This window comes from Alosa alosa, chromosome 7 (assembly GCF_017589495.1).
Source record: "Alosa alosa isolate M-15738 ecotype Scorff River chromosome 7, AALO_Geno_1.1, whole genome shotgun sequence".
In the NCBI taxonomy this organism is placed as follows: Eukaryota; Metazoa; Chordata; class Actinopteri; order Clupeiformes; family Clupeidae; genus Alosa; species Alosa alosa.
In genome coordinates this window covers 4,641,674-4,668,786 of record NC_063195.1, presented here as the reverse complement: position 1 = coordinate 4,668,786, position 27,113 = coordinate 4,641,674, and the positions used below count along the sequence as shown (strand labels likewise).

Genomic DNA, 27,113 nt, shown 5'->3' with positions numbered 1-27,113 from the left:
GTTACCCATGGGCCTCTCTGTTACCCATGGGGCCTCTCTGTTACCCATGGGGCCTCTCTGTTACCCATGAGCCTCTCTGTTACCCATGAGCCTCTCTGTTACCCATGGGGCCTCTCTGTTACCCATGAGCCTCTCTGTTACCCATGGGCCTCTCTGTTACCCATGAGCCTCTCTGTTACCCATGGGCCTCTCTGTTACCCATGAGCCTCTCTGTTACCCATGGGCCTTCTTTCTTTTCTTTTCTTCCTTTCTTCCCTTCTTTCTCTGACTGCCTACATTCTGTAAAGCGCCATGATACATGTTTAATGTTCTGGCGCTCTATAAGCACAATAAATTGAAATTGAATTGAATTGAATTTGTTTTGACTGCTTTGTTTGGTGCATCTCAATAAGACAAAGGGGCCCATAAAAATAATAGCCCTTTCTTGAAAGTAAAAATGTAATTCCGTGTGGTTGACAAACCTGTTTTGACATCATGATAACCGACCGCAGAGATAGACATCTATGACCTTTGATATTTTAAACAACGGCAGACAACTGTTTGCCGTTGACGCCAAATGTCTTGTCTGATGCCTGAGGTGATGAGTGAACTTAACATGCTTGCTAAATGGGATTATACGGTTTGAGCATTGTCTTACACTGGACTCAAAACTGCAACTTACACTCTATCTGTAACCTCAACCATGTAAGGCGCTACTATGATATGATTCCAAAATATTCCAAATATTCCAAAATATCTGTAAATGTATGATATGAATGCAACTCATGTTTAGTTTTGAATTGATCCTTGTAAAGTGGGCAGCGGTCCGATCATGGTTTTATTATCAACTTCCAACCGAACACTCATACCATTCACTCCAAGTGTCAGCAGCGCCTCTTTCTCCTCTGTAAACTTTGCAGACTTCGGGTCTATCCATCCATACTGACAGCATTTTATAGATACTTCAGTGAATCACAGATGGTTTGGGGCACTGTCCAACATCCATAGGTACCCTATAGGCTAAATCATTAGTTCCTAATGAAAAATTAGTGAAATAGATAGTAGATAAATTAATACTCTTTAATATTGTTAATATTACTGGAGGATAGGAGTATTAATGAAATAAGCATATGTGTCTCAGATCTATATCTTGAGAGATAGCTTTTCTTCTCTTCTATGGCCTCGTCCTGACCCCCTCATCCTTTCTTTTGTCGTTTGTTTTGAATTCTTTACATATGATGAATTCTTGGTTTATCCTGTTGGGAGGTGTGTGTCAATGAACAGATGACTGCAAATAACCTGATGGACAGAATGCTGCTACACATTAAATAGACAGATGACATCAGAGCAGACGTGAGAATCTGCGATCAGGAACATTTATCTTTGCAGAGGGAGTCGTTCTGTTCGTCACTATTGGATTGATATTCGTTAGTGCTGGCTGTTCAGGTGGACATTTTCTGTGGATAATTCAGATTACAGAGGGGGACTGAAATCATATAAAGGTAACAGAACAATTGAAGAGTTTGGTTCCAAAACACTATTTTTAGGAATGTTCATAAGTCTTTTTTACACATTTTGCTTTCTAGATAATTTCAGTAGAATTATAATTTGGTTTTGTTATTTTGATTTATCTTTACTCAATCAAATCAACACAACTGCAACACAACTTTGATTGATATTACCTGTAATACACAAATAAATAACATGACTTATTCATGTTTTTTTTTAAAAGTAGAAATAGAATTTTGGAACCAAATTCTTCATTAATTCACTTTTTCTTCTTTTCTTTTAGTTTTTGTCTGTTTTGCTTCTGTGTGAGTCAATATGCTGGCTGTAGGTCCTTGACAGTCACAAATGATTGCTGCAGATATTTAGATATGGACCTACTGTAAGCCTTAAGTAGACAAAATCATGCAAAAGAAGTCAGAGTAAATAGGCTCCCTGCCCACCAATAGGCTATTATTTTGGCCCGCTAAACCAGTAACCAATAATTTAGTTGGACTGGACTGGAATAGCTCAATGCTCCCGGACACAGTAGATTTAGGTTATTCATCAGACACTTTGCCTGTTGTTTGACTTTATGCTTTGCCAGTCATGACACGGAACAGGCAGGCTTTAGGTTATTCACTTTACACTTTGCCATAGTACTCTTTCCACCCCTGCTGCTATCACCCAGTTATTGTATATGCATTGCTACAGTACTAGAGTTGACATCTAATAGAGAACACACCAATCTTGGTTTCATTCTGGCAGGACAAAATGGGGGATTTCTGGTCTAAAGAATCACCTCCATCTGAACAATGTAAGTATCCAATAAGCCCCCTTCCACACCAAAATGCACACACATACATGTACAGGTAGACATGCTATATAGACACAACACAAACCTTGTTCCATCTCATTGGTCTTCTGTGTCTTCTAGTGATGGAAACTGGCTGGTGTGAAATCAACTGGGGGACAATGTACTGTAGAGTATCATCTTCTCTGTCTGTTACTTTTTCATAGTTGATGCATTTGTGAATTTGATGAGAAATGGAACACAACATATTCTGCAACATTCCTACATATTTAAACAGTTGATTGCGGTAAGGGTACATGAATTATCCTGAATTTATGTATTAATTTATTCATGATTTATGTACTACTTCATTCCTTAATATCTCATGAATCATCAGGGATTGACGTAAGTTCATAGTCTGTCATTTGTGACCTCATACATAAACAGGGGCAGACTGGGACCAAGTATCATTCCTGGCATATTTGTCCCAAGCGGCCCTCAAATCGATCAGGCACATTAATTAAATACAAAATCCTGATTACCCTTAAAGGGATATTCCACTCATTTACCACCTCCCCTTGAGTTAAATAATGGATTTTTACTTTTCTCCAGTTCATCCAGCCGTTTTCTGAGTCTGACGATACCAGTTTTAGCTCCAGCCTAGCATAGATCATTGAATCTGATTAGACCATGAGCTTCTCGCCTGCTAGCATCACATTTAAAAGTGACTTTAATTCATGTAATCATGATGATCATGCTAAATTAACTTGAATTTTCCCTTGGGGATCAATAAAGTATTGGGGGCAGCCGTGGCCCACTAGTTAGCACTCTGGACTTGTAACCGGAGGGTTGCCGACCAGTGGGCCACGGCTGAAGTGCCCTTGAGCAAGGCGCCTAACCCCTCACTGCTCCCCAGCGCCGCTGTTATAGCAGGCAGCTCACTACGCCGGGATTAGTGTGTGCTTCACTTCACTGCAGAGACCAAATTTCCCTCACGGGATCAAAAGAGTATATATACTTGTACTAAGTATCTATCTATCTATCTATCTATCTATCTATCTATCTATCTATCTATCTAAATCCATTAATTCTTAATGATTCATTAGATAGGAATGAAGTAATGCATAAATCATGAGTTCATTAACACATGAACTCATGATAATTCACATACCCTTACCGTGACATGTTACCGAATTAAATTTACCATGAACATGTCATTTGTTTGTTTTTGTACTGTATTTGACTACTGTAATAGTCAAAACAAAGAGATGAAGAAGAATCTGAGGAAACTTCAACTCAAGAATCCTGCTGTTCAGCATCTCCACATCCTTGTGACTGGCCCTGTTGGAGCCGGAAAGTCCAGCTTCATCCAGTCTGTAAACAGTGTCTTCAAGAACAGGATGGTCAATACAGCTTGCACAGTGGCAGCTGGTGGCAAAAGCTGTACTAAGACAGTGAGACAGTTTCTCTAATCAGTAGGCAGGCCACATTGTTGTATTGATGCAATGGCCAAGTTAACCCTGCTGTGTTCATTTCATGTTTACTAGTTGTGTGTTTCCGGTCACAGTATCACATATATTATCATCTAATGTTGCCATAGGCCTTTGTGTCAACTTAAGTTCTATTGGCTATTACCAGTTTTGAACTTCCATTTGCTATTTATGGCCTGCAGGCCTCATAGACCTGAGCTCATGCAAGTCAGAAAGGGGAAGATTCTATTGGGGAAAGGTTCCAGTGGGCTCTAGCATAGACGCAAAGAGTGGGAATGAGATGTGTCTGGACTCAACTTTATACAATGATCATTTACTCACCCATTCATGTTTAATGCCTGGTCCTTTTTGACCGGGAATACACATCTGTGTTCTAAAGTTAAATAAAACAAACGGTAATGAAAATGAGCTAAATTTGTTTTATGTGTTCAGATGCCCTGTGTTAACAAAGTAATTGAGCACAATGACAGTCAGAATAAATGAACAATATTGATGAGAGGAAAAAAAATGGCCGTAACACAGCAGTTAAATGAAAGGTGGCTAGTAATCAATATTATGCAACGGCCCTTATTATAATTGCTTCCAATGTGTGTGTTAATGTTATTAGTTCACAACCAACCAATTTGAAGATGGACGTGCGAGGAATCTGCCATTTGTCATCAGTGACGTCATGGGCCTGGAGAATGGAAAGGATTGCGGAGTGCAACCTCGTGACATCATCAAGATTTTGAAGGTCACATCAAAAATGGCTATACGGTACAACAACATAGACATAAGGACACTCACTTTAAAAAAGAGACAGTGATCCACATCAACATTTATATCATTTTAGTGACACCCCCCTCTCTTTCTCTCTTTATCTTTTTCTTTCTCTCTCTCTCTCTCTCTCTCTCTCTCTCTGCAGTTTAATCCTGTAAAGCCATGCTCAGAAGAAGACACAGGATACAACAGCCGCCCAACTGTGAATGACATGGTTCACTGCTTGGCGTTCGTCATTCCAGTTATCAACTTCACAGTTAATGGCTGTATGGACAGTGATCTCATCAGGAGGATGCAAAACATCAGACAAATAGCTTGTGATTCTGGTGAGAAGCTAATAATGAACTAAATTTATTAAGTTAGTAACAACTTATGAATTATGATGAAATGCATTCCTTTGTGTTATGTTGTGTCCGTTGCATGCAACTGCTGCATTCCTTTATACCCTGTTTCTTTACTTTCTTATGCTTACTCCAAAAAAAAACACCACAACTTCTTGTATGCTGTATACGTTCATTACTTTCATTATCATCATCATTTTACTTCAGGGATCCCTCATGTGGTCATCTTGACAAAGGTGGACCTGGCTTGCCCTCTTGTGCAAGAGGACATCAAACATGTGTACAGGAGCAGGAGCATCCATCGAAAGGTGAATTATTTCATTGACTTGGTGCTCTGCCTAACTATTCAAATAAAAAACTCCGAATGGAAACACTTGAAATATGCATTCAAATGTCTAATGTGAAATAAATATAAATCAATAAATAAATGTGTGTGTGTGTGTGTGTGTGTGTGTGTGTGTTCTAGGCGCAAGCATGTAGCGATGCCCTGGGAGTCCCCATGAGTTGTATCTTCCCAGTAAAGAACTGCCATGAGGAGAAGCAGCTCAACCCTGATATGGATGCACTGCTGCTGTTCACACTGAGAGAGATCCTGAACTACGCCAACGACTTTGTGGAGAACATGAGGGAGCCTGAACCTGAAGATCACAGGATGAGAAGCATGGAACCCTTTTACTCCCTTTGATAGATTCAACACTATTGTCATTGTGCAGAGTACAAGTACAAAGACAACTAAATGCAGTTTGTGTCTAACTAGTGCTAACACAAAAAAGCAGAAAAGTGCAAAGTATAGAGAGGTGGTGCATAGACAAAACAGGAAATGTAGACAGTAGTATACAGTTAGTTTACACACTGCAAAAAATGAATTCTAACCAAGTGTTATTGATCTTATATTCAGATTAAAAAATCTATTTGGTATTGTTTTTAGTATGAAAAGACTTACCTAGCGCCCTCTCAAAAGATCATTTTGACTTAATTTAAGAAGACTTTAACTTATTTTAAGGAGTCTTATCAAGAAAAATTGCTCAACGCACTGGCAGACAAATTTGCTTGTTTTTAGGACAAATTTGCTTAACGCACTGGCAGACAAATTTGCTTGTTTTCAAGATGAGATGTCTTAAAATAAGTCAATTTTTTTTTAATTAAGTCAAATGATTTCACAAGAAAGCGCTAGGTAAGTCTCTTTATACTGAAAACAATACCAACTAGTTTTTATCACTTGGTTAGATTTTGTTAGATAAGCAGTTATCAATATATCAATAGCAATATAAATATGTGCAGTGTCTTAGCAGTTATCTTAAATACTGGTACTTAATCGGATCAGCTGGATGGACAATGAGGTGGGCATTCTAAACTCACCTCCCCTTCTTCCTACTGGCTTTAAAATGAATGTATACCTTGTTGCAATATGGCAATTCCCAAAACAGTAAAAGTTGGGACGTTGTGTAAAATGTGAATAAAAACAAAATGTTATAATCTGCAAATCTCACAAGCTCATGTTTAGTTGCCAAAAGAACACAGACAACATATCAAATGTTGAAAATGATTTTAGACTATCATGAGCTAAAACAATTTATTAACAATGTGATTTGAAACAGGTGATGTCAACCAGCACCCAGGAAAGGCCTCGTTCTTTAGCAGTGAAGATGGGCTGGGAATCACCAGTTTGCCCATAAATAAGTGAGAGAAATGGAAGCTTTAGCTTTAAATTCTGTCAGGAAGACTCAATGCATGCATCACTCATTCATTCATTACTTCCGACCAATCACCAGTCTGCATCAGCCTTTATAATCACTTTACTTTGCACCTGCCTGTTGCTTTCAGGTGCCGATTTTCGATGTTCCGTATCCATGCACGGGTAGCTAGTCATTCACTTCGCTACAACTTTAACATGTGATGCAGTCACAGACCAGTAGCTTAGCCTACCTTACGTTCGCTTCAACTGAGTTGGACGCAGCTCACCAAAGTCTCGGGGGTTTCCATTAATGTAGCATACAATCACAGCGCTCTATTTTGTTAGAGAGTCTTAAGGCGGGCTTAACAGGATAACGACAGTCCTGCGACGGTGAACAACAAGGAAGGTGGCTATGGCGAACGAAGAGCAGTTGTTTGAATCGCCGTTGGCGTCAACTTTGGAGAAGTTGGACTTGTGCTTTTCTTTGAAAGTTGAGCAACACAATGCACTTAAGTCATTCCTTTCGAAGAAGGATGTATTTGCCGTTTTGCCGACCGGATACGGATATGGTTGTAGCGCTGGCCTATTGCATGCCTAGGCAGTTTGAAAGACAATTCTCTGCCCGCCCCTTGGATTAAGCGAGGTGAATGGTTCGATGCCAGACTATACATGTCAATGATATAGGATGGCCCGCCAGGCTAACTGTAGGGCCCTGCCTGAATGCCGAGTCTGTCACGCCTACTTTTGCTGCTGGCTCTTGCGCTGGGCTCTTGTGTCATTCCTTTCAATAGCCTGTAGGTCATCCTAAAGTTCGCTGACGACACCACACTTGCCGGACTCATTACAGGAGACAGCAGAGGTCCACAGTCTGGTCACATGGTGCCCAGAAAACAACTTGTCTTTCAACAACCAAACAACTAATCATAAACTTCAGAAAGTGCAGTGACGTTTACAGACTTACTGTAGTGTGGGAGTGGGCAAGTTGTGTTGATGAGACAGTGTTCGCTATGGATGATGGGTGAGATGTATTCATGAACGGTTGAGAATGTGGGCATGGGTGTTCTAATGTGTGTGTGTGTGTGTGTCTGGCCAAGAGACCATCAAAGCCCATTTTCAATATCCCTAAAACACAGGCATGCAAATACAATCACTAATCTGGCATGGACATGTATTACTTAGGAAAAGAGTTAACAACTGCATTTAAAACCTTTGTTTACAAGATTGCTACACTTCGGAAACAATTTGGTAAGAGTTTAATGTAACAACTTCAGTTTAATTTCACTGCTAGTAATGCCCCTGCTGGATGCTGTAAGTCAATGCACTTTTTGCACACCCTCTCTCAGTTGAGAAGGGTCTGGTGTCAATGAGGCTATAGGTTCAAAATGCTAATAACAGGAATGAGGCAGCAGCACTATAACAACACAAAAAACACATTTCCATTTCCTGGCAGTTGTTTACTGATGTTGTTTCAAGCTTCCAGACCTCCCGTCCTCCTGCTTACCATCCTTAGCTAATTCACTGTTTGTGATTTGGGGCCATAGCGGGCCAAGCTCTGTAGTGGTCGATCAACGAAAAATACTGGCTCCGCGACTTATTTGATATGTTTTAATGCAAAAAAACACCCTGGGGTCAATTTTCGCCCCCTAAAAAAACCCTAAAAGCATGCCATATGGTAACAGTGGCAAGGAATAACTCCCATATTTCAGGAGGAAATCATAAATATGATTAAATTGTTCAAAGCTAATTTCCTTGCAAAATGTGCATCATAACAACTAACGGCTAGCACCATTTAGAAGCTTGGGTTGTGTACGTTCATGTGATATGCATTGTGTGATGATATGTGATTTCTGATCTCTGTGAGCAAATAAACAGTGAAGAATGGATTTGAATTGTGGTCCTCCTCAATTGTTCGCAGAGGGTTAGTGTGCATATGTCTTCAAAAGTGGAAAACGTTTTTCTCAACCACCTAAGGAATTCTAGATAACGTAACCCCCATTTTTGTTTTTCATACACAGCCATTGTGGTGTTCTGAAGAAGTCCCAAATTGCTCGGGATTGCTCGTTAGGTAGCCAGGTTGCCAGAAGTGAACACATATTGATAAATATAAAGACTGTTCTTATATAGTAATAATGAATAATGCCCTTAGCTCAGTACATGGTGGTTGAACCCTTAACCTATTGCTCTTCAGTGTTTTGATTTTGGACTACAATATGTGTTTTAAATGCTAGTGGCCAATGTTCCATACAGCTACTTTAAGATGATCTGTCCTGGTTAAATCAATATTGAAATAAAAATGTAACCATAATAAAACTAGTCAAGTCAATTGTAATGTAAAAGTCCTGAGAAATAGTCAACTTGTGAGTGACATTGATGTGTGTGTGTGTGTGTGTGTGTGTGTGTGTGTGTGTGTGTGACTGTATGCCACAGTGATAGTACCAGAACAAAACCATTTTTAAGCATAACGGAGAAAGGCATCATGAAGTAAGTCCTTCATTTAATGAGCTTTTCAGTCGTCTTTTCTTTAAATCGCCAGTTTTATCTGCCACGTGGTCGTTAGCTGGGTTCAGGATGTGTGTCAGTGCAGACAGCAGCAGCACGTCCATGTCCTTGTTCAGATGAATCTCCTCATGGTAGCACTTCACTGGGAAGATGCAGCTTAGGGGAACTCCTGTGTTATAACTACAGTGTTTCATCTGCAGATACACACACACACACACACCATTAAGCACAGTGTTTCATCTGCACACACACACACACACACACACACACACACACACATTTTACACAGTGTTTCATCTGCAGACACACACACACACACACACACACACACCATTAAGCACAGTGTTTCATCTGCACACACACACACACACACACACACACACACACATACCATTAAGCACAGTGTTTCATCTGCACACACACACACACACACACACACACACACATACACCATTAAGCACAGTGTTTCATCTGCAGACACACACACACACACACACACACACACACACACACACACAGCATTGTTAAACACCTCAAAAATAAGAGTTTTGGCATCTAACTTGTAAGTTGTATTTGGCATCGTCCAACTTGTATCATAGAAAGCACATGCCAGAAATATCACATGAACTCAAATCTCTCTGATTGACTGTATTATTTATGAGTGATGTATTCTGGTGTAGGAAAGGCCTTTCAGTTTTCTGATATTTTGAATATGATTAGGCAACATAACATTTATCAGAAAGCTACAGTATGTTGCCTGAGAGGCTATCCGAGAAATGTTGGCAGCATCTGTACACTGGTATATACATGTAGGCAAAAAATAGCACAGAGAGGGCTCTTGTTCACAGCCCCTGTTGAGAAAACCCTAAGCTAGATGAAAGCAGCGTGGCCTTCCATGATTTCATTCAAACTTTGATGTTCAGTCTCCAACTGTGAAATCGCTTTGAAAATTGCATGATGTAATAGTTGTTTTGACTTTAATGTAAGAGATATACACACCTTCACACGGATGGTTTTGTTTCTGTAGATCTTTTGATGTCCTTGTTGACCACAGGACATGCCTCGTCCACTTTTGACAGTACGACAGCTTGAGGGATGCCTGAAACATTTTTTTTTATAAGAAATGAAATTTATGTTTAAGCTTTGATAAAAGATGACTGGCTGTTGTGTAACACTTGCCCATCTTGCTGGCACGTTCTCTGACATCTTTAATCTTTTGATGAAGGCTTTGTCATTTGCCCACATGGCATGGTTTGAAATTGTACTGCTGTCAGCACACCAGAGGAGGGTGTCTGCTGGAATGACGCTTGACCAGACAGTGAATCTTGTCACCAGACCCGATCTTTGTTGTATTGGTTCTCCTCCTGTGAACATGAGTGGACTGGATTGAACTGTCGAGGGGATGAAAAAGAGAGAAAGAGATTTCTGGTATTATTGATTCTTCATACATTAGGATGTTTTGGTGGTGGCTTGGTAGTGGGTTGGTGGTGGGTTGGTGGTGGGGGATGTTTTGGTGGTGGCTTGGTAGTGGGTTGGTGGTGGGTTGGTGGTGGGGGATGCTTGGTGGCCTGGCTTGGCAGGGGCTGGTGGTGGGCTGCGCGTGGTGGTGGGGATGCCTTGGCAGTGGGTGGGTGGGTGGCTTGGTGGTGTGTGCTGGTGGTGGGGGATGGTGGGTTGGTGGGCTGGTGGTGGCCTGGGTGGGTTGGTGGTGGGATGTTGGGGCTTGCGGTGCGGGTTGGTGGTGTGGGTGGGTTGGTGGTGGGTTGGGGGGGGGATGTTTGTTTGATGGCGGCGGGGCTGGTAGTGGGCAGCGGTGGTAGTGGGTTGGGGTGGGTTGGTGGTGGTGGGTTGGTAGTGGGCGTTGGTGGGGGATGTTTGGTAGTGGGTGGTGGTGGTGGTGGGCTTGTTAGTGGGTTGGCCCTGGTGGGGACATGTTTGGGTTGGTGGTGGGTTGGTAGTGGGTTGGTGGTGGGGGATGTTTTGGTGGTGGGTTGGTGAGTGGGTTGGTGGTGGGTTGGTAGTGGGTTGGTGGTGGGGGATGTTTTGGTAGTGGGTTGGTGGTGGGTTGGTAGTGGGTTGGTAGTGGGTTGGTGGTGGGGGATGTTTTGGTAGTGGCTTGGTGGTGGGGGATGTTTTGGTGGTGGCTTGGGGTTGGTGGTGGGTTGGTGGTGGGGATGTTTTGGTAGTGTTTGGTGGTGGGTTGGTGGTGGGGATGTTTTGGTGGTGGGTTGGTGGTGGGGGATGTTTTGGTGGTGGGTTGGTGGTGGGTTGGTAGTGGGTTGGTGGTGGGGGTCAGTGGGCAGATGGTGGGGGATGTTTTGAATAAATGGCAGTGGGTTACTGAGAGAGTCGCTTTTACTGCCATGTGGGCCAATAAGACTGGAGAGGTGTGTGTGTGTGTGTGTGTGCGTGCGCGTGGACGTGTGTGACGACCCTCAAAGATCAGCCTATTATAAAGTAAATTTGTGATCTTGGGAGTTTTGGGCACGTGCATAAACTAGTCACTTCAGACTAGTCTATTGGAGAACTTAACTGAACCTTGTTTGAGCAATTATTGCACCTGTCAATTTTGTGTCTTTGTGTATATTTACTGTGGACACAAATAAAAAAGGAAAGTGTGTGTGTGTCAAGTCAAGTCACATTTATTTCTATTGCACACTTAAACACAATACAATTGACCAACGGTTCTCACAGAAATAAAATAAATATTGTAATATAAACAAAAATATAAGTATTATAGTATAAATGATTGTAGATAAAGACGGTTTGATTGTAGACGATACGTTTACTAACTAACTGCTACTACTTTAGGCCTAGAGCAAAATGTAAAGTTAAAGATGGCAGTTAATATAATGCTGAAAAGAAAAATAGAAATAAGATAAATAAACAAACAAGGGGAGAATTACTGAACATTAATGGCCAAAGAAAATAAAATAAGATTTAAAAATAAAAATAAATTTGATTTAAAGCTACTGATAGTGGGACAGGAGATTATTCTAGAGTCGAGGGGAAGCAGAAAAAAAACACTGTGTGTGTGTGTGTGTGTGTGTGTGTCTGTGTGTGTGTTTGTGTGTGTGTGTGTGTGTTTGTGTGTTTGTGTGTGTGTGTGTGTGTGTGTTTGTGTGTGTGTTTGTGTGTGTGTGTGTGTGTGTGTGTGTGTGTGTTTGTGTGTGTGTGTGTGTGTGTGTGTGTTACCCTATAACCCTCTTTGATGTGATCCTCCAAGATTTTCATGAGGTCATCTATTTGCACCCCTTCAAATTCTCCTCTTTCCAGCCCCATGACATCACAGAAGACAAATGGCAAATGGGATCCGTGTCCTCCATCTTTAAACTTTATAGGTTTTATACTGAAAGTTATGAGAAACATTCTCATTAATATAAACCTATTCACAGTAACATCCACAAATACTGTAGCTACAATTGACAACATGATTGCAATTATTTGTGTGTGTTTGTGTGTGTGTGTGTGTGCGTTCGTGTGTGCGTGCTTGCTTGCTTGCGTGTGTGTGTCAAACATGGTGTATGGCAAAATGTTCGGTTCACTGCTCAATCAATCCATTACTGACAATCAAAGTTTACTGCATATGAACCCCTTTGAGTAGAAGCATAATCTTGGTCTCAAATGAGCGGTAACACTCTGCAGTTTCATACCTGTATTTGGATTGTATGTAAGGGGTTCTGATATGGAATAATTGCACAACTATCTACTACACTACACTAAATATGGAATAAGCACACAAATATCTATTTTTGCAACGCTATGTTGATTCAACTTGTTAGTTAAGATGGACTATACATCTACACAAATTGTATTGGATGAAACAACATGGATATTCCATTTCTATGGATTCTTGTGAACATTTCAAGAACTGATATGGTATATCTGCTTCTACCTAAAGACAAGGCAAGAGGGTTAGGAAGGACCAGGGGGAAAGAGGGGCATCGGCCATTTTGAATTGAGACATAGTAAGATAAATTTGATAATGTAAAGTACTACACACATATTTTACATGACAGATATTGTCATGTTTTGATTCCCAAGTCCAAGCTTTCAAATGGTGTATAATTTGACTATGCTACACAACAATATGATGCATAAACATGACTTAGAATGTTGGTGGGAGGTACTTGTTCCATTCATGGAACGCCTTGGAACTAATGAGATCCCTGCTGACAAAAACAGCTAGAAACCAGCTTATGCTGGTAGCTGTTTTTTTTAGCTTTTTAGACCAGCAACACCAGCTAAAACTACCAGCTTGAGGTGGCATGACAAGCAAAACCAGCTGAATTACCATCGTAAACTGGGTAAACTAGCTGAAGGCACAGTATGTTTCCACTACAGTTTTGCTGGTCTAGCAGGTCAACTATCATCGGGTGGTCAAACAAGCTGGTTAACAAGCTGGTCAACCAGCAAACCACCTTAAGCTGGTCTTCAGCAAGGATATCATTATCATTACAAACATCATTACAAAGATTACAATCTTTGTGAAGCTGTGCCCAGCACATGCTTCTGCTATGGCTCCACTGGTCATGTGATCCTGGAAAATGCTGTCTATGGAGTTGATGAAGCTGGACTTTCCCTGCCCCACTGGACCATGGATCAGGATCTGAAGAATCTTAACATCTGGGGTGCTGATCTGAAATCTCCTCAAATGGTCTATCATCTCATCCCTTTTGCTGTGCATTGAAACATTTTAATCCAATGAAATATGCATCATGTCTGATTCAATATGCAATTTCTGGCCCTGCTTTGGTCTTAGTCTGGACTTGGTCTCGCTCTGCTTTAGTCTGGACTTGGTCTTGCTCTGCTTTGGTCTTAGTCTGGACTTGGTCTCGCTCTGCTTTGGTCTTAGTCTGCACTCGGTCTCGATACTCGCTGGTCTTCATAAAGACTTCGTCTTAAACTTTAGAGATCTATAGTAAGAAACTGCAATGAGGAAACTGTCTTACCATCTTTGTGAAGCTGACATCAGTTGCTGCATCTACAGTGGCTGCACTGGTCATGCGGTCCTGAAAGATGCTGTCGATGGTGTTGACGAAGCTGGACTTCCCGGCTCCGGGTGGTCCGTACATGAGGATCCGCAGATGTTGGACATCTGGACTGCCGAGTTGAAGTTCCTGCACTTTGCTTTTCAGTGCTTTAAGTTCCTTCTCTTTGTCTCTGTCTCAAACAAATGTTCCATATCAGCTAAATTATTTCGGTTCCACTAACAGAAGACATCAGTGATTGATTTTAGAAAACGGTTTAGGATATGATTTGCTTTTATCAGCGAAATTACTCATGTTCCACACATAGGACATATCAATGATTGATGATTGCTAAGGGAAATGCACTGATGCTTTGCTTACCCCCATTTGATTTCTCTCCAATCTTTTTCCATCACTGCATGAAACATAATGTTAAAAATGTATCTCCTTATTAAGTGTGCTTGCAAAGCAGCACACTTATTGTTCTTCTTAACTTTTATTAAGTGTGCTTGCAAAGCAGCACACTTATTGTTCTTCTTAAGTTTTATTATTATTTTTCCCATCTCCCTAATTTTTTGTCAGCCCTAGCGCCTAGGCCCTTTGAGACAGAGACACCGTTCCAACTTTAAAACGTCCGGTCAGTACCGGTATAAGTTGGTCGCGAAGATGACGTCAGGTGGGCGTGCCGTTCGTCCGCCATATTGGATTGAACAGAAAGCGAAACTAAATTTTCACAGGTCACAAATTTGGTCCGAACGCATACGAAAACTTGGCGTACATTATCCTGGACCAAGCCTCACAAATGTTCGCAGAAGGATTTTTGATTTTTCAAAGCGTTTGCCCGTCACAGCCAAACGAAATCGGGCGGCGGTAAGCTCGAAACAGGAAGTCGTCCATATCTCAGGAACACTGTCACATATCGATACCAAATTTTGTATATGAACTGGGGACTCCAGTGTGAGGGTGCATAGGCAAAAAAAAAAAGAAATATTCCAAAAGTTTCCATCATTTGGCAAACCACCCACGGGTATTTGGTAACTCACACCATCCACCTTTTCACCATTCACCTTCTATCACAATGCCTTCCATGTATGCACAATGTCTCAGAGTAGACACAAAGTCTCCTGGCAACCTTGCCCAATCATGAAATCCTTGCTCTGCCATGGGATAGTATGGACCTACGAACTGAATTAGCAAGGAGAACAGTAGCCATATATAGCTTACATAATAGAGTTGTTTTCACATTGACGGTATTCAAATTAAATTTTTCATTATCGTTAAATATCATGATGGGAGAGTATTATTAAAAATGTTACAAGTATGCAAATGCATATGTTTACGGGCATTTAGGTTTTACTGTGTTGTTTTGTTGTAAAGACATGCAAGGCATTCTGGGCCGTAATGAACAGTGGTCGGCAGCACTCCATAGGCTACGTATTAATATGAATAGGTGTTTCTGTAAATCTAGGGATAATAAACAGCTATCTCTGTTACAAAAACGAGCTGGTAATCGCTCATTGAAGAGGGTACTATGATAAAAAGATTGTTTTCCTAAAAGCATGGAGTTGACGAAAGAATAAACAATCAATGTCAATTTAATGTTAAATAGCCTAGAACTATCTGAACGCTAGGTGGCAACGCGTTGTATTACATTTCACTAGTGTAGCCTACTTGAAATACGATTGAGATTCCCAAGTAAGGAAGGTGCAAATATTATGTAATTTATCATGGGAAATTATTGGAAATGTTATTTCTTGTTTATTCTAATTGCAAACCACACACATCCATTTGGAATCCACGTTACACATTTAATACTGAAAGACTATCATTTCGTTTATTTGATGTTGCCTTAGCAACACAGCCTTCAGAGCAAAGATTCTAGAAAAGGGCAGAGAGACACGCTTTGAGTTTGTGGCCAAGAACCTAAAATATCGGTTTCCATGTGCTGGATGGTGTCGTCCTTTATGAAAGTAAGTGTTTTATACAGTTAACGTTACAGACATAATGAGTCATGTTGTAGTGGTCAACATAAATGTGCCCCTTCTGTTATTAGAATGCTAAAGCGGAGAAGCATGCTAAGCAGAGATTTAGTATCATTAATTTCTTGTGTGGCTAGCTATAGGGAGGAGGAGATGTAGTGCTATGTTGCTAATTGGGATTTATGTTGTTTAGCGTAATGCCATGGTCATTTGATATGAGATGCTTGCACTTTCGTAACTTAGTCCGCGTGTAACTTTAGGACTGCTATTTTTTTTTTACTAACAGTAATTCACGAAGCACTTAAGCCCTAAAAGTAGCACCCTCGTCTGTGGCGGCTTAAAAGAAGTGGCAAGGACTCCTAACGCGATGTTTTGAAATGCGTCTACTATTGTCTACAGGAGCTTCCAATCGCGAGGGAACTTGCATTGTAGGCATGCAATAACACCACCAACAACCAAAACTAGCCTACTCATTGTCAACATGTACATGAAATGTAACGTTTCATGTGGATCAAATTAAAATGTTTTCTTTGCAAACGTAAGCATAGGCATATGGTGACAGATTAATTTATTAATGCTGCTGTGTGAATCACGGTAAGCGCGAATGAAGTGGCCACTTCTTAATGGGACCCACTGTATGGAAGTGGGATAAGTAAAATAGAGATGTTTTAAATAAGATAAGGTTAATCAGAATTGGCAAGGACTCCTAACGCGATGTTTTGAAATGCGTCTACTATTGTCTACAGGAGCTTCCAATCGCGAGGGAACTTGCATTGTAGGCATGCAATAACACCACCAACAACCAAAACTAGCCTACTCATTGTCAACATGTACATGAAATGTAACGTTTCATGTGGATCAAATTAAAATGTTTTCTTTGCAAACGTAAGCATAGGCATATGGTGACAGATTAATTTATTAATGCTGCTGTGTGAATCACGGTAAGCCTTGAATGAAGTGGCCACTTCTTAATGGGACCCACTGTATGGAAGTGGGATAAGTAAAATAGAGATGTTTTTAAATAAGATAAGGTTAATCAGAATTCTACTATATGCCCGCTTGACAATGGCAGAGATAGAACTGGCCTTTGGCCATAGCAACCATCCATTTAGAACGACTGGCCTTCATAGCAACCAAAGATCTGAGCTGTGTTGCAATGTGAGGCAAAGTATAGAAAGGTGATGAAACATACAGAGACAGGTCAAGAAATATAGTGCAATGTAGACAGTAGTATACAGTTGATTTACAGACGGTGGTTTAGAGTAATATGAAGTATTCCTTTATTCTGAGATAGGCTACATCAATAGGCTCTCAAAACAACCCCAGGCTCACAAAACAATCCCAAACAGACATACGGTCTTTATAGAGCAAATCCATATAGATTATTTGTCAAATAAACCAGTAAAACATAATTTGTGGGATGGAATATATAACATTCACACTCATAGCTCATATTTTTTTAAAATAAATCAGTGAAAAAGTATCCTGACAAACAAGTAGCTTTTTTAATGCCTTGGTCATATTTCATAATTTCAATTCCTCTGTAGGTTACCTGATAGCCCAGTTTGAGAGGCTAGAAGACACGTGACATTATTTATTTTTGCAGCCAATCACTGCTGTCATTTTATTTTATTGATTTGATCTCAGTCATAGAAGCTAAATTCTAAGGCAGGCCAAAGGTAAAATCCAACGAATCACATTCAACCCATGAAGCCAATAGTTGAATAGCCCTCTCCTAGAGCTTTTGGGATATTGCCACTGCTCCAACACTGAAAGGCACCGTTACAATGCCTGGATCAAGCCAGGTTCAGCATAGCGTATGCCACTGCCTGCTCACGTTGCTGACCGGACCAGGGCAAGCACACTTTCGCAGTTCCCGCCGGAAATGCAGTCTAGTTATTGTTATTGTTGTTGTTGTTCTTCTTCTTTTTCTTATCCTTCTGCTTCTTATTATTATTATCATTGTGTGTGTGTGTGTGTGTGTGTGTGTGTGTACATGTACTCACGTGGAGAAGGCAGAGTAATCTTTTTTTTAAATAGCCACGCCATTTCTCCCTGTGTCACAGAGTAAAATGAGAAATGGTGAATATCAAAGCAGATTACTCTAACAACTTTTTTTTTTCAATTTAAGACCTGTTAATTACATCAAAAAGTTTGTGTTTGTGTGTGTCAGTGTTTACATTACCAGCCACAAAAAGAAAATGACCGGTATCATGTGTAGTTGCCCAGCAGAAACGAACAAACAAACAAAAACACGGACAGAATGTCTGGAGAAAAAAATGCTAAATTCTGGATCTGATCTACCTGATCACTTCTGAATGTAAATGAGGATGTAAATTCTTCATGACAAGGGTTTACATGTAAATGAGGATGGGGTTCTTCATGATAAGGGTTTACATGTAAATGAGGATGGGGTTCTTCATGATAAGGCTAAACAAATCCTGAGACGGGTAATTGGAGATTGGTTCAGATTGATTAAGTCATCCAAGAATGACTGCATGACTCACCTGCATGCCCCCACTAAACACCTCCTCTTCCTCACCTGCCCCCTCAACACCTCCACCTCCTCTTCCTCACCTGCCCCCTCAACACCTCCACCTCCTCTTCCTCACCTGCCCCCTCAACACCTCCACTTCCTCTTGCTCACCTGCCCCCCCCAACACCTCATCCTCACCTGTGTGTGTGTGCATGTGTAGGCTGATGTGTTACTAAAGGAGGCTACTTAAAGCAGAACAAATATGTTCACTTTATATACCTTCACATCAACAATATTTTACTCAAACACAAACACACACACACACACAATTAGAAAAATAGCTCTTCAAGAGGTCATCATCAGTTGGGCAAGGTTCTATAAGTAGGTGTATTTTACTATTAAGTTAACTCAGGCATTTTATACAAATCAACATATACTTATTAACCACATCTAGATTTGGCTGTGCAGAAAAGCTAGGCTATTATGATAACATTGTTGTCTTTAGAAGTATTGCCAAGGTATTATATATTGTATATTATACGAAAGCTGCATTTCACATAGAAGAACTTTATGAGGAGAGGATGTTTACATCACTGCCTACTCTGCTATATGCCTACTCTGCTATATGCTTATCAGCAGCTTGCAGAAACAGTTTGACTTTCATAGACAGGAAGTGGTGACTGACACAAAGCAGCGTGTGGTTTAGTGTGGGTGCAGGATTGGATAAGTGCTCGTGGGAACAAAACACATAAAATGGGCCAATATTGGTTTGTGACCATGTTTAATGGTTGTACTATTTGTACAGGGAACGCACACACTCTCTCCCATGTTGAACGCTGAACAACACACATAGTTATTCCGATTTCCCTTTAATGCAAACATTCATAAAGCTTAATGAAAATAGGAATTCTTCTATCAACCAAGGTGAAGTTCAGTCTCGTATCTAACACTATTTAAAAAAACACACAGCTCAGCATTTCAGTGGGGCAAATTCTAGCTACCTTATTATATATATATTTTACATTATACGAAAGCTGCATTTCACATAAGAGAGCTTATTGCTATTGTTGTATGTGTCCTACTTTGTACACAACTATTAGCACACACTGATGCTACTAAAGGGTCCTGCTAGTCTGTAGGCCACTGTTAGGGCCCTGCTAGGGCTTAATGGGCTGTCTGGGCTTATGGCTGGCGTCCCTCTGTCTGTCCACTGCTGATGGCTCTTCCTTACATGCTGACCTGCACTCTGAACATTCCTGGTGTGTCTCACTCACTGACTTTTCTCATCACTTCATTCACGTAATCAATTAGTAAACATTTAGTATAAAATACTTTTGGTGTGGTCTCCTTTCCACATCATTCCACCTTTGAGCTAGGCGCCCCCTAATGGCGAATGTGAACATGACAAACAGGTTTGTGTCACTTCAAGCATATCTATGAGATATATATTTCTGACAATGAAGATCAAAGACTCACAACAAAATGACCACCATGCTGTTATCAAACACATTAACATACCATGATTACTTTGAATGAATGAATTAATAATAATATACATATATATATATATATATATATATATATATATATATATATATAATAATAACAATAATAATATATATTAAATAATAATAATAATCATAATTATAATAATAATAATAATAATAATAATAATAAAACATTGATCCACAGGTGAATGTGGTTGAGCTGTAGAACTGACTTTCCTTAACTCAGTTCTACAGCTAGGATGAAGATCTTGGTATCAAGACAAACTAGATGACCTAACACAGTCATTGGTTTTATACTTGACATGATGGCAAGAGGACCAGGGCTCAATACCACTCACAATCAACAATAATCATTGCAACACAAGCTAGGTCTGAGCAGAATGCAAATTAGGTTTGTGCAGGAAAAAAACAAACAGAAACTAGGACCGTAAATGATACCATTGTTGTCTTTACAACCTTCTCACTTCTTCTGTCATAGCCTACATATTGATAATTTTGTTCATGCACAAATGGAAAGAACACTGTATTAGAGAGGTTATTAGTTGTGTTTGTCCTACCTTTATGAGAAGAGGAGCTCTGCGTTTATATCTCAGTGTAGGCTACTGGATCTGATCATCAGCAAGCTTGCAAAAAGAGTTTGACTTTCACAGAAAGGCTTGCAAAATGAGTTTGACTTTCACAGAAAGGCTTGCAAAATGAGTTTGACTTTCACAGGAAATGATGGCTGGCATGAAACAGCGTGTTGTTTAGTGTTTGTACCGGACATAAGATGTGAACATAAGATGAGCTAGTAGGCCTGTGGGTTTGTGACAGTGTTTTATGGCTGTGATATGTTAACAGGGAACACACATTGTTTTCCCCATGTTGAATACACATACAGTATAATTGTCTTTCCAATGTCCCTGTTCATTAGAATAATCACTAAGCTTTATAAAAATAAGAATTCTTAAATCAACCAAGCAAAAAGGTCTATTCTACTAAAACATTGAATCCCTAAAACCATGAGTGAAAACACAGCTCAGCATTTCAGTGGTTCTAGCTACCTGACACAGCTATTAGTTTACACGGATGCTACTACTGTAAGGGTCCTGCCTGACACAATTAGCACACACTGATGCCACTACTGTAAAGGCCCTGCCTGACACAACTATTAGTTTACACTGATGCCACTACTGTAAAGGCCCTACCTGACACAACTATTAGTTTACACTGATGCTACTATTGTAAAGGCCCTACCTGACACAACTATTAGTTTACACTGTGGCTGACACTGATGCTTGTCTGTGCTGGGTCTCTCACGCCTACTTTTGCTAATGGCATTTGCTCTGGGCTCTTGTGTGTCTTTCCATCTGATGGCCTGTAGGTGGGGGTGTGGACGTAGAGCTCTCAGAGGAGGGCTGTATGAGCTTATGGCTGGCAGTCATTCAAATGAGGTGCTGCTAGTTTGAAGCCTGGGGATGAACCATACAGTGCACAGAGGTTACTAATGGAGACTGCTAATGGAGTACTAATGGAGAGAATGTACTGTACATGGAGAGAAGATGCAAATCAATGAAATATATTGATGATGATGACATCTGTGAAATAGATTGATTCAGTGGGTGCTTTAATCACCCATTACATTCATTGATGTGTCAGTTTGGATTTGGCTTCTTTAGAGCAAATACCCAGACAACTTAGAATGAGAAGAAATAATAATGAACAATCATTGTAAAAAGATAATAATGAACAATCACTGTAAAAAGGCTGATTTATTTCAACTAATCCAGAGGTAATAACTAACACCTTGCATACTGTATGTGACCCTGCAAGGTGAAACCAGTCGCTTTGCGCATGGTGCTATTTTGAGAAAATCCACGATAAACAAACATACGGGTTATAACGGCAAATTTGGATGCGGTTATCTTAGCGATACTTGCAATACCCTCAATATACATATTGTTGGAAAGCTTAGTTTATGGCCATTCATGATATGAGCACAATAACTTAAATTTCTAAATTTTACCAAAGCGACTGGTTTCGCCTTGCAGGGTCACATATTATGTTAAACAGATTATATGCCCTTTAAAAATCTGTGGGTTAATGCTTAAAATGGTTTGTCCTGGTTAAATGAATATTTAAATAATTAAGTAATAAAACTAGTGAAATCAGTTATTATGTAAAGTGTGTGTGTGTGTGTGTGTGTGTGTGTGTGTGTATGCGCGTGTGCATGTGAGTGTGTGTGTGTCTGTGTGTGTGTCTGTGTGTGTGTGCATGGGAGAGACAGAGAGAGGTAGTATCAGATCAATAAGAGGAATGATAGTACAGTATATATTTTTAAATGGGACTTTCAGTCTTGTATTTTCATCTCTGCCACGTGGTCGTTAGCTGGGTTCAGGATGTGTGTCAGTGCAGACAGCAGCAGCACGTCCACTTCACCAGTTTTATCTGCCACGTGATCGTTAGCTGGGTTCAGGATGTGTTTCAGTGCAGACAGCAGCAGCACGTCCATGTCCTTGTTCAGATCAATCTCCTCATGGTAGCACTTCACTGGGAAGATGCAGTTTAGGGGAACTCCTGTGTTATAACTACAGTGTTTCATCTGCAGACACACACACACACACACACACAGTGTTTCATCACACATACCACACAAGCACACACACACACACACATGTTTCATCTGCACACACACACACTAATCACACACACACTGCATGATATTTCATCTGCAGACACCACACACACACAATGTTAAGCACAGTGTTTCACATGTTGTACTATTTAAATCAAAAAAATCATTTCATGTTGTAAACTTAAATGAGATAAAATCATTTCATAAACTGCCTTTTCTTGCCCTTTTCTTGCCCCACCCCGCTCTCTCTCGAACCCGCTGCCCCTTCTCTGCATACATTAAATAAAACATTAACAATTTTTTAAGGATTGTAATTGCCACATAGAAGCATTGCATAGAAGACAGCGGGCTAAATTGCTATTAAATCTGCTTAGCATTGTGACCATGCTGCGCAAATTTGTTCAAAACTGCTGCATTCAAGATAACTCTGCTTAGGTCTTATAACAACATAGTACATTGGAGAGACTAAACTAAGTTATGCAATCAAGCCGTATCGCTAAGCGAACGTTAGAATACTGTTTGGATGTCGAGCTTAACATGCTCGTGCAGGGCTCTACTCATTTTTTATCTCTGACACTGAATCACCAACATAACATCCTTAGGGAACATTTTACTGGAGTTATCAAGCAGGCAATTTCTTGAATTTCCCCTTGGGGATCAATAAAGTATCTATCTATCTCTATCTATCTGAATATTTGCAATATTTTCCCGATGTAAATGGAATTCCAAGACTCAAAAGTGCTTATCCCAAGGAGAAGTACTGTACGAACCTTTATTTTAACTAACTACGTAGAAAACATGAATTGCATTCACACATATCATAACTGTGTTCAAACTGCAAGGGTTCTCTCACAAATGTCTTAAAGTGACAGGCACTCAATTAGATCTACACGCTTCTCATGATCATCGGCGGACACTCGAGGTTGAGTATGTCGGTCCTCCTTCTTGGTCCTTATGGGTCTTCAGGTGGGCGAAGAGGCCAATCCTGGACCCGCATATTTTGGGGCAATGTGGGCATGGGTGGGCAGTAGTGCATGTGGGTTTGGGTGTGCAGTAGCGCGTGTGGGTTTGGGTGGGCAGTAGCGCGTGTGGGTTTGGGTGTGCAGTAGCGCGTGTGGGTTTGGGTGGGCAGTAGCGCGTGTGGGTTTGGGTGGGCAGTAGCGCTTGTGGGTTTGGGTGGGCAGTAGCGCGTGTGGGCATGGGTGGGCAGTAGCGCTTGTGGGTTTGGGTGGGCAGTAGCGCTTGTGGGTTTGGTGGCCAGTAGCGCGTGTGGGCATGGGTGGGCAGTAGCGCTTCTGGGTTTGGGTGGAGCTTTTTTGGTGGAAGCGATTTCCTTTCTGCGTCTGTGTTTGTCTTCTGCAGCACTACGGAGGTCGTCGTTATACTGTGCAGCTCCATCTCGGACAAGTTGTCTCCAGGCTGCCCTGTTAGTTGCTGTGGCCTCCCAGGTATTGAGGCCTATGTGGAACTTCTTGAGTTTGTTTTGATGTTGTCTTTGTACCTTTTCTTTTGGCCACCTGGGGCACGCTTTCCTTGGACAAGCTGTGAGTAGAGGACTTGTTTGGGGAGGCGAGAGTCAGGCATTCGAATCACGTGGCCAATCCATCTGAGCTGGTGTTGGGCGATGATGGCAGTGATGGTGGAGGTGCCAGCCTCCTCCAGGACGCTGGTGTTGGACACAATCTATCACACTCAAAATAGGCGATCACATCTTACAAAAATGATCATTACTGATTGGGTGCTGCTGGACAATTTGGGTCCTGTGACATCAAATATTTTTGGGCCTCTGAAATGCTAAGGGGGTCTGGGGGCACGGTGACTTCTCGTGTATTTTGTGGAAACTAATTGATTGACTTAAATCACTTGATGAAACTGGCTTCGAGCCTGCATCACTTGCTAGTGAAGCCTACTTGTTGCATAAGCAGGCTACTCTGGTGATTCTGTCTTGTCTGCTTTGGTTCATTGTTGGTATTTGTTGATAGAGAACCAATCATGAGTCATCACCTATCTGGGACGCCACCACTGTTGAGCCTTCTGGAGATGTTGTTGGCTTAACCTGTTGAGGAGTGAATTATTTTCCTGGTTCCTTCTAGAATTCTATTCTACAGTCTATGGGGAAAATCTCTGAGGGTAATTGTCGCATCATAATATGGAACTCTCGGACTGCGAACATTCTAATCACATATTTGTGACCGTACTCCTCAACAGGTAAATTCAGTGAAAACACCAATGAAGGAAAGTGCCTGCTTGATAATTCCAGTGAAATGTTCCCTAAGGCTGTTATGTTGGTGATTTTGTTTTTGCCAGTAAATAAGCTTTGTTGTTGATTGGCCACTGTGTTTGAAATACCCTACCTATAACATTAGGAATGTATCGCTTGAGTGTATGTTTGAGATATTAGTTCCACAATGGAGTACAACTGTACTGTATTTTAACCTTGAAGGGAAGCAGATTTGTTCTGAGAACAAAATATACTTTGTGTACATGCATGTGTAATAAAAACACATGTGCAACAATTATTGGCACATTAGTAACTCACTATACCTTTAATAAATAAACAAGTATGTTTTACACCTATTTTTAGCGTCTCCTTCAGCTGTTTGTATGTAATAATGTAAGAAATGTGCACCTTCTCACGGATCATTTTGCTTCTGTAGACCATTTTAATGTTGTTGTGGACCTCTGGGCATGCCTCATCCACTTTTGATAGGATGATAATTTGAGGGATGCCTGAAACAGAAACCAGAAACATTACCTTTCCAATTGTGGGGGGGGGGGGGGGGGGTTTCTTATTTAGGGTGATTTCCCTGACTCAGGTAACTGTCCCAAGCAGGAAGGTGAGTTTTATAAGAAAGCTATTAATGTGCTTTATCAAAGCTTACACGTCAATATGAAATTGATGTGTGAGCTTTTGATAAAAGCTAATTGGTTGTTGTGTAACACTTGCCCATCTTGCTGGCACGTTCTCTGACGTCTTTGATCTTGTTGATGAAGGCTTCGTCCTTTTCCTGCATGGCATGTTGTGATATGTTCTTGCTGTCAGCACACCAGAGGACACTGTCTGCTGGAATGATGCTGACCAGACAGTGAACCCTGTCACTCAGACTTGGATCTTTGTTGTGACTTTTGTCGCCCTCTGCACATGGGTTTATTGGGTTGAACTTTCCAAGGGAGTAAGAAAGGTGACAAAGAGAAGTTAGTAGTTAGTAGTAGTTAGTTAGTCCTGTAGTTAGTAGCAAGCATTTCGTTTAAAAGAACACACCAACATTTTGGCCCATTAGCTTATTCAATGTCTCCCACGGAATAACATCCCCTGTAAATAACATTCCCTGTCATCTCTTCGTTCAGTCTATCAAGAAAAAGGTGTTGCATGTATTCATTTGTTGCACTGCTGTTTTGTTATTGTACAATTCTTGGTTAATAGTGGACACACATATAGAAGTGAAGTGTATGTGTGTATTACCATATAACCGTCTTTAATGTGATCCTCCAATATTTTCATGAGGTCATCTATTTGCACCCCTTCAAATTCTCCTCTTTCCAGGCCCATGACATCACTGAAGACAAATGGTAAGTAGGATCCGTATTCTCCAGCTTTCATTTTGTGGGTTTTATACTGAAAATTATGATAAATATTCTCATTAATTTACACTAATTCATAACAATCACAAATTATGCTGCTACAATTAACCATATATTTAAAAAATTAAAATTATTAACGCCATCAAGGAACTGCACAAGGCTCCATGCATTTGACTTGTAATTGACGTTTTCATTTAAATAAGTGCACTATGTTGTCTATCCAGTATATGTGTTTAATTTGCTAGGGATCAACACACATTTCGATTCTGCGTTCTACTGTGTACAATGTTCTATTCACTGCACAATCTGTGTGATTGCTTGCAAATTATCTTTATTCATTTTTTAAACATATCAATCATCTTGAGCAGCAGCAGCAGCAACCTTCTTTTATTCAGTTATTTACCATATCAATTAACTTTCTTAGACTTGTCACATATATTCAACGAGGTGCCGTGAACGTTACTCACAATCTTTGTGAAGCTGTGGCCGGCCGATGCTTCTGCTATGGCTCCACTGGTCATTCGCCCCTGAAAGATGCTGTCTATGGAGTTGATGAAGCTGGACTTCCCTGCTCCCACTGGACCATGGACCAGGATATGGAGATGCTTCACATCTGGAGTGCTGATTTGAAATCTCTTTAAATGGTCTATCATCTCATCCTTTGTGCTGTGTATTTAAACATTGATGGGTCTGATGAATATTGTGGATGAACACTCACTGAATAATAAGAATACTAATAAATAAAATCTGAATCTGAATATCATGTGAAACTTTAGAGATTGCTTAAGTTAAAGAAACCCTATGCAACAATTTCAGCAAAAATGACCTTAATTATGCAGGTTGAGAGTCGTTCTGATGGTTCTACAACACTTTCCAATCGCACCTCAAAAATGTAGTCAGATTGTAGTTTCTAAGAAAACTGCAAAACGGACGCCGACTTGGCTTTGTTGCTGTTGAAATTGT

General features: G+C 40.6%; 1 protein-coding gene across 1 annotated transcript; it reads right to left on the bottom strand.

Moving 5' to 3' along the window:
* Positions 1 to 21,763: 21,763 nt before the first annotated feature.
* LOC125297686 (interferon-induced protein 44-like) lies at positions 21,764 to 26,803 on the bottom strand. Its single transcript, XM_048248124.1, has 5 exons — positions 26,618 to 26,803; positions 26,032 to 26,184; positions 25,516 to 25,729; positions 25,198 to 25,298; positions 21,764 to 22,535 (listed from the first exon to the last, which is right to left on the bottom strand). The coding sequence occupies exons 1-5, from the start codon at positions 26,801 to 26,803 to the stop codon at positions 22,284 to 22,286; spliced, it is 906 nt and encodes a 301-aa protein (XP_048104081.1). The 3' UTR covers positions 21,764 to 22,283.
* Between the last annotated feature and the right edge of the window lie 310 nt (positions 26,804 to 27,113).